Source organism: Rhinolophus sinicus, linkage group LG15 (assembly GCF_036562045.2).
Source record: "Rhinolophus sinicus isolate RSC01 linkage group LG15, ASM3656204v1, whole genome shotgun sequence".
NCBI classification, from domain to species: Eukaryota; Metazoa; Chordata; class Mammalia; order Chiroptera; family Rhinolophidae; genus Rhinolophus; species Rhinolophus sinicus.
In genome coordinates this window covers 36,024,350-36,034,280 of record NC_133764.1, presented here as the reverse complement: position 1 = coordinate 36,034,280, position 9,931 = coordinate 36,024,350, and the positions used below count along the sequence as shown (strand labels likewise).

Below are 9,931 nucleotides of genomic sequence, written 5' to 3'. Positions count from 1 at the left end.
CCCTTCAGCTGGCATACCCTCCTCCCTTCTCCACTGGTTAAGATCCTATACCTTTATCGAGGCCTGGCTCAGATGCCCACTCACCTGCCCAGTCCTTCTACCTGACTGTGGGTTCCTTGAGGGCAGACAGCACGCTCATTCCTGGTTCCCCCAGGTTGTCACAACTAGTCAGTGACAGTGATTGTTAGGCAGATGTCAACTGAGAAACGGTAGGAATTCTGTTCTGAAGCATTCTGAAGGAAAAGAGATGCCCACTGCATTTAGGATTTTATTACAGCGAAAACATTAAGTGGATAATTAAGGTCTGACCACCTAGAATTGCCCATAAAGACCTCTGCAACCGGTGCCTGCAACCCTCCTGTGAACGAAGGTTCTCTGGAGGCTCCAATGTTAGAGACAAGCCTTAACAACCACAAACAACAGATCAGTCTCCTGACGGCCTAACGGCCGCAGCTGCCTGGACGCCCAAGGGGGGTGTCTCTGCCAGCTCTGGAGGATGATTCAGTCCATATCTACCCTTCTGCTTGTCTTTATGGCAGAATTGATTCTCTTTTGTCTCAGCCTTTCCCGATTCATGTTTTCTATCCTGAAAACAAAAAGAGATCTCGGTTAGGCCCAGATGCCCAATCAGTGATTTTCAAAGTGGTGACAGGAGCTGGCAGCTCAGCAGGAAGCACAGCAGCCCGAGCAGCAGGTGCCAGCGCACGAGCCTCCACTCCAGGTCCGAGTGTTCTCCCACTCCCCCAGCTTTTCCACGTGTCTGCTGGGAGTTCGTGAACTTGGCCTTGCCCTCTGTCTTCCCTGTGCCATCCCTCCTTCACGTGACTCAGCTGGTAGAAGCTTGGGGCGTTTTCTGGTACCTGATTCTCTTTAGTACAGCATCTTCTTTGGATGGCTCCTTGGCTGTCTGGCTGGCCTCTGCGATCATATCTCGAATTTTCTGTAGGCAATTTGCCAGATTTCGGAACTGATAGCGGCTGCATTCAGAGGTAAGTATCAACTCTCCTGACTTGTTGATCTTATTTTTATGCTGCAGGGAATAAAGGCAAAACCAAAGTTCTACAGAGGAAAGGTTTAAAAGCAACTGCGGGGTTACAGCAAAAGAGAGGGGCCGGTGGTTACCGTGATGGCCATCTTCTGCCGCACAGGCTCTGCGATCCAGTCGGCAGTTGCCAAATGGAACCTGACTTCAGCCTTGGAATTCACTGTAGAGAAAGGGACAAGGGAGTATGGGTCACCGAGACTCTAGGCAGGCTCAGCACCAGGGTGGCTGGTGACCATCCTGAGACAAAGGGAGGTGACACACACCCAACCAAGTACGTTTCTATCCTGTGTCAACTTGGGGATACAGAGGTGGCCGTAGAATGGGCCTGCAAAGATAGTGAGCATTTTGGACAAAAATAAACTCCCAGGAACGAAATGCCCAGTGCTCCTCTTATAGTTTATTGGGTCTGGAAAGAGTAGGGGGATGGGTTCCACAAGAATGAAGGAAACCTGTTCTTGGAGCTGCCCGCCAACTCACACTGTGATTTCCCTTTGTTTAGCCTCACAGCCAATCCTAGTCCTAGCAGCCCACAGCTGAAAGACTGAGACTCGGACCACATTCAAAAGAATAAAGAGGATTATTATAAAGTGGCAGTATTTAAGCTTCTGCTAAAAATAAATGAATAAATAAAATAAATCCCTTTATTTGACATGAATGTAAATACAGGGTCCTCAAGTCCATCTTCCAACTAAGTTTTAAAGTAAAAGAAAACAAGATGCCCTGTACCTTTGTTAACGTTCTGGCCTCCAGGACCACTACTCCGAGAATAAGATATTGTCAAGCGATCTGTAAAACAGAACATACACCAAAAAATGGATTATCTCATGACAAAATGTGCAAACTTAATTTACTATCAACATAACTATCCCTATTCCACATCTCTCTCTTTCACTGACTTTGACACATATAAACTAACATTCAGATCAGTAGAGTAAGACATTATTTACAGATGTCAAAACTAAAACCAAGAGGAAGTGACTTTGCCAAGGTCACACAGACAGTAGAGGATGTAAAATTATGACCCGGTTTTCTGCTTCTAGTCTCGTACATTCCACCAGATTCAGCTGCCCTAGCTTTTTGCTGTTCATTTGTTTTAAAGCAAGGATTCTTTCAAAAGCTCAACCGAAGGGACAAACTTAGTTTAATGTTATATTTCAAAACGTGCTGGATGAGGATCCCAATAGACTATGAGCGCCAAGTAGACCCCCAGAGCCTAGCGCTTGGTCAGTTTAAAAACATGCGCCGGATAAATGAGCACTCGATTTGGAGCTGGGAGGCCTTGCTTCTAACACTGGCACAGCCAATGACTATGTGATCTTGGCCGAGTCCCGTTGCTTCTCTGGGTCTGTTTGGTGTTTGGAATCTCTAAATGAGGGTCCTTCCCTCTATTTTTAGCATTCATGAAAAGCAGCTCCCTAGTGTGTGAAGAAAGGAGGGAAGTGGGAAAAGTCAGACGACTAGGAGGTGAGCTACAAGAGGGTTGGGTGGCAAAGAACTCTGGCACCGCGGTGGCGGAGAGCAGGCCTCCCTGGGCAGTGGTGACGCATCTCGAGACTGCTTCTGAGAGGCTTTCCTCCTTTGGGCAAATGAACTCATTTTGCTGACCAGGTAGCGGATGCACGTGGTCCAGTAAGGAGCCAGTTCCAGCATGGTGTCGGCGACCTGGCCTGTGTCCACACGGGCCACCTAGGCCTGGCTTGCTGCAGCCGAGTCTGTCCTGGCAGGGACACCTGTGATCCTCCCAGAGCACAGGAGGCAGGTGAGGAGCTGCGACACTGCCATCTCCCATCGCCTCCCTGTCTGCCCCGGAGGCTGTCTTGAGAGTTTCTTAGCCTCCCGTTCTGGGAGACAGGCTTGCTGCCTCCTTCAGGCACTTGCGCACCTCAAGGCTCAGCGGAAGGCTATCAAATCGGCCACAGGGTGCCCTCTCCCTCGTGCTGCCATCACCTCGCCTCTTTGTTTCAGTGTCACCCTGAGCAAGGGCCATGGGGAGCCGGCCCCTTTGGTTCTCTTCCTTCCCTGGTGTGTGGAGTCACAAACTCTCTGAATCTGAAAAAGGATGGATTGTTTCTTTCCAGGCCATGCCTGTCAGGCCCTGCCTTATGCTTGATGGGTACACGATTCTAAAGTTACGCAAACAGCTTACAGGGAGTGGTCCCCTCAAGTTCGTCCTTTCCTCTCCACTCCCCAAGGCCGTCCTCATGTCCAATTTCTTGTACATCCTTTCATATCTATGTACACATGTAGAAATAGGTATCTTTTAGATGTATATGTAATGCACAAACGGTAGCTTACTATACATATTCTTCTGCACATGACGATTAATTCACTACTATAAAGATTACTCCGTGTCTCAAGAACATCAAGCGCTCCCCATTCCTGCTGCACACCACCGCACTACAGCGCGGCTACAGCATCATGTTTTTGCTCTTAACACGCTGCGTACGGATCACGAGAATCTTCACGAGGGATTTAAACCCCGCCGTACGCAACGTGTTAAAACAATGCTGAAAGGACTCCACTTTTGCTCACCCAAAGACAGTGTCTTTACTTTCCTTTGGCTGGAGAGATCTGGAAGGAAGGTGTGAGGGGCGAGGAAATGGATGATTTTTTTTTTTATAAAACAAAATTACTTACCTAGAGGAATGTCACTGTTGGCTTGCTTTGCATCATCCTGTAATGTAATGCACGCAGTGTCACATAAACAGTCCCCGCTGGGGGACTCTAACTGGTTCAGTCCAACCAAAGAAATGATGTAAAGCCATGACGCAAATGTAATAACAACTATATTCAGGTCCCCAGCAAACTCGTATCACATGACAGAAAAAGCTTCCCCAGACTCCAGAGGTACCATCTCAGAAACACTCTTCCAGGAAACTGGAACTGACCTCTCCAGCCTTCCCTGCCCCCACCTTAGCTACTGTTGGGCACCATCAGAGGTCTGGCTCCTGGGAGGGATGGAAAGCACCAGAATACACATGCATCAGGGAGACTCCAAAAGGAACACTCTCTGCCAACCTGGTGGGCCACCTTGTTCCTTCCGCTCACCTGGGAGGCTGTCTGCCTTGAACAGTGACTAGCACATCTGCCTTGAGGGTTTGTGTCAAACTGAACTACTCACTCCAGACCTCTCACCTGCATGTCTCTCCCATGCTGTTCCTCTAGCAATGGCCTTCAGCCTTAGACCCTCACGTCCACAGGCCCAGGGCAAACACTACCCCTCTGAGGCTCTTCTGCCCAACCAAGCTCAAAGCATCTTCACCTGCCCTCCCCCCCACTTTCACTCCTTTTCATCTTAGAATTACATAGGGGTGGAATCCTCACCTTACTCCTCCTCTCTGCAGCACTGAAGACCATGGACCACGCCCTCCCTGACGTACGTTCTTCCCCTTCCTTCTGAGCTATCCTCGTTTTTTCCTCTTATCTGCCTAGGACATTCTCAATCTCTTTTGCTTGCTCCTTGCAACCTTTAATCACTGACATGTCCCTGAAATCCTATCTCTTCTCCATCTCACTCTTTCCCCAGAACATTTCATCCATCTGTGTTGATGAAAATATCATCTATGTTGGTGACTCCCAACTTTCTGGCTCAAACTCAAACCTCTTTCTTCAATTCCAGACCCACAGAGCCAACTGCTATTCGGTGTCTCTTCTCAGATGCCCAATGGATGCCTCAAACCTCAAACCTCCTCACAGAGGACTTCCCTTACAATCTCAGGTAGCTCCCCAGCAAATCTATGACAGCACCCTGATCTATTCATTACTTCTCACTACCTGATATGTTTTCTCTATTTGTTTACTGTCTGCTCCTTCCACTAGAACAGAAGCTGTATCTGCAATGCTTGAAACAGTGTCTGACACAGTAAGAACACAATAAACTTTTTGCTGAATGAAAAAACAAATGAATATTATCGCCACATTCTAATCTCAATTAATGGCAACTCAATCCTTCCGCTGCTCAAGGCCCCAGACTTCAATTCCTCACTTATTCTCACTTGTCATAGAAAATCCATTAGCAGATCCTAGAGGCTTTCCCTTCAGAGTATAGGTTCAGAATCCAGAGCCCGACCCATTCTCGTTATTCCTGTTGCTTTCGCCCTACTTCTCATCTCTTGCCTGTATCAGTGCAATCTCCTACCTGGTTTTCCTGTTCTTGCCATTCTACAGTCTATTCTTTATAAGGCTCTATATGTGATCCCTATAAAACCAAGGTGGGTCACTCTACTCGTCTCCCTCAAACCCTCGACTAAGTCCCCATCACCTTCAGAGTAAAGCTAAAGGCCAGTAAGCCCCATAAACAGGCCTGCCCCCACCGCTCTCCTCTTTAACTTCATCTCCTCTGACTCCCCTGGGCAGCCAACTGGCCTGCTTTCTGTTCCCTGAACAAGTCCAGCATGTGATTGCTTTGAGGTGGTTGCACCTCCTGTTCCCTCTGCAGGGATGCTCATCTCTCCACCAGTCTCGTGGCTCTCTGCCTTGCTTCTTCCAGGTCCTTACTCAAATGTCACCTTCTCAGAGGCCTTTCCAGGCCATCCTACTTAAAACTGCAACCCTAGTCCCTACCTTAGCACTCCTTCTTCCTCTGGGCTTTATTGTCTCCAAAGTACTTATCACTATCTCACATACCCTGTACTAATTTCTTACTGCCTTTCTCCTTCCATTAGGAGACAACCTCCACAAGCATTAGGATTTTGGTGTTTTGTTCACTACTCTATCCCCACGCCTAGCAACAGTGCACAAAGCATGTTTTCAATAGAAGTTTGCTGAATGAGTGAACAAAGCAATGCACCGTTTCTTCCAGTCCTGTAGGTAGAAACTCACCAGAATTGGCGGGGTCCTACCGCTCCTGCTCAGGGGCCTGATACAGAGCCTGCACCGAGCGGGCTGTCATTAAATGCATCCTGACAAAACGAACGAGAAGCCCTGTTTCCCAGTCGTGCTGGGGTTACGAGAGGCTAAGGACAGCGTAACTTTCTAAAACATTCCAGAAAGGAGCAAACAACTTGGCATCCTACTGCCTTTATTGTCCACTCTGCGGGGCCAGAATACCCACATTTTCCGTTGGGACAAGAATCTGTGCCTAAGGGCCGGGGAACTAATGCAAAAAAGCAAAGCTGGTGGTCTTGTAGGAAGCACATGACATCCAGCTGCACACCTCAAGCCAGCCCGGGCTCCAAGACCCTCCCTGTAGCCCCAGTCCCCGGTTGCTCGGGCAACCAGCTCCGTCCCGCGGTGGCCCCTTCGATTAGCGGTGCGCCTGGCCAATAGGGCCCCGGCTTTCTGACGTCACCCACCAAAGACAAAGAAACGCCCCTTCCGGCTCACCGGGACCTTCCAGGCAGTATCCAAACCCCGCGACTCCGGGTAGAGTTTGTCCAGGCTGTAAATGCTCTGGAACTCGGTGCCGTCTACCTGCTTGTGCAAATCCCGGCGGGGGCAATGCGTGAGCGGCGGCAGCAGCCAGGGTCTAGCTCGGCTCAGGCCCCAGCGCAGGCACCGGGCCACCGCCATGATTGCGTCTTGGAGCCGCTTCCGGTGTCGCTTACTTCCGCGGTCCGCGAGCTCGCGTTTCCCTCTGGACTTTTGTTCCATGCGTGTAGCGTCCGCCGCGGGAGGCGGCGAGCCGCACTTCCGGCGTGGCTCTTCGGCGGAGCCTATTAGAGGCTCTCCATCCACCGCCTCTGGGGAGGTCTGGTTGGTCCTCTGAGGTCCGCTGCAGCGGTGGGGAAGACGTTGGCCAGACAGTGAGCTTTTAGGGGGGCTTCCTGGTAAAAGGACCCTCGGATTGTCCCCCAGAAACACCACTGTTCTATGCAGGGTCTGTGCCCTGCTGCACCACTTTCCCCGCAAGTCTCACACCATCATCAATGAGGCCTACCCTGCCTGGCCTATTTCATCTCCATCCCGTGTACCCTGCTCTTTTCTTTTTCCCCTTTCACATCATTCAGTGTTATTGTTGTAGTTTATTTCTTGTCTTCCAGCCAGAATGTTATAAGCTCCAGGAGTGCATTGGCTCACTACTGGATCCCCAGCACCCAGAACCTGGCACATCATAGGTAATAAATATTTGTCAAGGTTGAAACACGTAGAGAATTTTTTAAGTTTATTTGAGCCAAACTGACGACATATGCTCGGGAGCAAGATCTACCAGGCTCCCCCGAATAACAGTTTTGAGGCTTCCGTTATGCATTTCCAATTAAGGGGACATAAGGCAGATTGGAGAAAGCAAGGTGGGGATTGGATTACAGGATAGTTAAGGTTATGCGCTCACTTGAGGGTTAACACCCTCTTGGAGGGGTATCACTTCTGGTATTTCAAAGGTGAGTTAACCTGGATGCCCAAGAACAATGGTTCGGGATGGCTTAAAACCTTCAGCCAAAGAAGTTGCAGGCCTGGCATGTGACTTCTCACCATGACCTGCCCCGTTAGGAGTTTATGGTCACATCACCCTGTGAGTTTACTTTCCATACAACCCGCTTTTTTAATGCACATATTGATAAGACGAATTCTTTGGGAATGTATGTTTGAAAGTTGAGTTCCACTAGAGCTGAATTTTAGTAACTTCAGGCCCATTCACAAGACAGCCTATGAGTAAATACTTTCTGAGCACGTGTGTGCAAGCCTACAGGACAAATACCAGCTGAAAGGAGAGGCAGGCAAGTGGAGAAAGAAATGTTTTTAAAAGTGGACCACCCCCAGCCCCTTTGTGGGGGGAAAAGCAGTTTCGTGGAGCATGACGGCAGTTTCTCTTAGGAGATAAAGGAGGCTGAGGAGGTATGTAGAGATTCAGACAGCCAAAGACAGGTTAAGCAGAGCCCTTTTACAGGGCTGTTAAGCCATGAACTCCAAAACCGATAAGTTCTAACTCTGAGAAACTCAAAAGTAGACAAGCAGTGTTTGGAAACAGCTAAATGTTGGCTAAGTTACTTCGTTGAGAGACAGTGTGGTAAATGGAAACACAGCTCAAAGAAAGTGATTATTTGTAAGATTAGTGGTTGTTTCTTAATGAAGATTTCTATTTTTAGGAAAAACATAATTAGCTAGAAAGATATGCCCCTGGGGATGTTGGCTGTTTGAAACGAGATTGTCACCAAATCAGGTCTTTACCATCTTAGCCTAATGGATACAGGCAAAGTCTGTGGGAAGGAATAAACCACTTCCCAGGCACTGGCTTTGTAAACCCAAACTAGAAAGGGAATGGCAATTGACATTGTGCCTTTTGGGCTCTAGGTTGGAAGGGGAGTCTCCTGGGTCCCTCCCTGACTTAGTCCCAAGACCTCAGAGGGAACAGAGGCGTCTCTATGGTGACTGGAATAAGCTGCTCAGGAGAGTAAAGCCAGGGAATCACCCAGTCAAGGGCTCTGGGATTATGAATAATAAAGTCAGCAATGGCACCATTGCTCTGAGGCTGGGTTCCAGCTCTGTGCCTGACCCAGAATGATAGGAAGAGGAAGCTGCAGGTTTCCATGGCCCCAAATAAACAGCCTGCTTGGGCCATCTGGTGCCCTGGATTCTGGGAGAGGAAGGGGGTAGTGGAGAGAAGAGCAGCTGGCAAGCTCCTTTCACGCGCTGCTGCTGTGAACCATCCAGAATAGAGTCCCTTCGGGGAGAAAGAGGCCTGAGAGGTTGCCACCTGTTCCCTTGAAAAGGTGAGCACTGAAGGCTGAGGCCAGCCTCCTTCCCCTCCTTGGTCTTCCATAGGCTGAGATGGTGTTTCAGGAAGGGGACATTCACAGGGGAGAGAGGAAACGAGAAGAAAATGTAAAGAACCACCAAGCGTTTCCTGGTAGCTTACAGGCACCAGCCCTTCTCTATGGACTGTGAATTAGGGTACCACTTCTATGTAGGGGGTCCACAGGATTTTCCTTTCTTTTCTGAAGCACCCTGGACAAGACTGACTCTTAAAACTCAACATTATGTGGAGCTAGGGAATGTGCAGTATTACATAGTAGAATTGGGTCAAGCCTGGGTTAAACTATTTCTATGTGACTTTGAATTACAAACTTAACCTCTAAGCCTCAGGGTCCCCATTAGTGAAATGGAGATTTTGTAGCTGCCTGTCAGCAGGCAACAAAAGTTAGCTGCTACTAAGGGATTCTAAATGTGTGCAGGTTCCTTGAAAGAAATTCCTTTTATTTTCCGAGAACAGATGACTTTTATCTGTTTTACTCTGCAGTCTAGCTCTCCAGATCTTCTTTCCTTCTCCCCTGAGGGGCTGGACAGGCAGCACAGAGCAAGCCCCCGGCATGAGTGGGCAAAGCTGCCCCCTCCTACCTGGAAGTGGCTTCCTTCACCACCACCACTTCTCTGCATAGTTCCCTGAAAACACCCCAGGCTTTCCGCTCAGGGTTTGCAGGGAGGGCAGAGGCAGGTCTGTTTGCTGGGGCAGTGGGAGGAGGGACCAATTCCCCTTACCACAGAGGGATCTTGGGATGGGGAAGAAGGGGGGGGGGGAGAGGCAGGGGAGTAAAGACAAAGTGATGCAGGAAGGAAGAAGGCAGGAAAAAATATATCCAGAGGGTGATTCAAAAGGCAAGAGAGAAAGGTGGCTGGATACGGGCCACAATTTCCTTTGCTCCTGAGGTGTGACTGCTCTGGGTGTCACACCCACGTGTTCTCTATCCCACTGGACACACAGGTCATAACAAGATGGGAAAATCTGACAGCCACTTTTGTGCAGTGCACGTAAAATCCCCTCGCGGTTCAGTTGAGGTAAAAAGCATAGACACCACCAATGTGGGGTCCAGCTCTGGGTTCCCACCACACTGTGCTCACCTCCTGGGTCCAAGGGAAGTTGCTTCTGGCTCCTTCAGGAACATGGGAGAAGGGGGTTGGGGGGAGGTCCCTGGGCCCACCTCCCAGGGGAGACTTTGGAAGCTTTGCCAC

General features: G+C 49.3%; 1 protein-coding gene across 3 annotated transcripts; it reads right to left on the bottom strand.

The window, feature by feature from the left end:
- Positions 1 to 255: 255 nt before the first annotated feature.
- Positions 256 to 6,605, bottom strand: MRPL58 (mitochondrial ribosomal protein L58). 3 transcript variants are annotated; one of them, XM_019745603.2, is made up of 6 exons: positions 6,458 to 6,605; positions 3,683 to 3,719; positions 1,772 to 1,831; positions 1,123 to 1,205; positions 861 to 1,030; positions 256 to 586 (listed from the first exon to the last, which is right to left on the bottom strand). In XM_019745603.2, exons 1-6 carry the CDS (start codon positions 6,554 to 6,556, stop codon positions 502 to 504), a joined length of 534 nt encoding a protein of 177 aa, XP_019601162.1. In that variant the 5' UTR covers positions 6,557 to 6,605; the 3' UTR covers positions 256 to 501. The 3 variants fall into 3 exon arrangements, with proteins under 3 accessions (XP_019601162.1, XP_019601160.1, XP_019601161.1); XM_019745601.2 differs by having other exon boundaries at positions 6,371 to 6,602; XM_019745602.2 differs by lacking the exon at positions 3,683 to 3,719 and having other exon boundaries at positions 6,340 to 6,605.
- Positions 6,606 to 9,931: the final 3,326 nt, after the last annotated feature.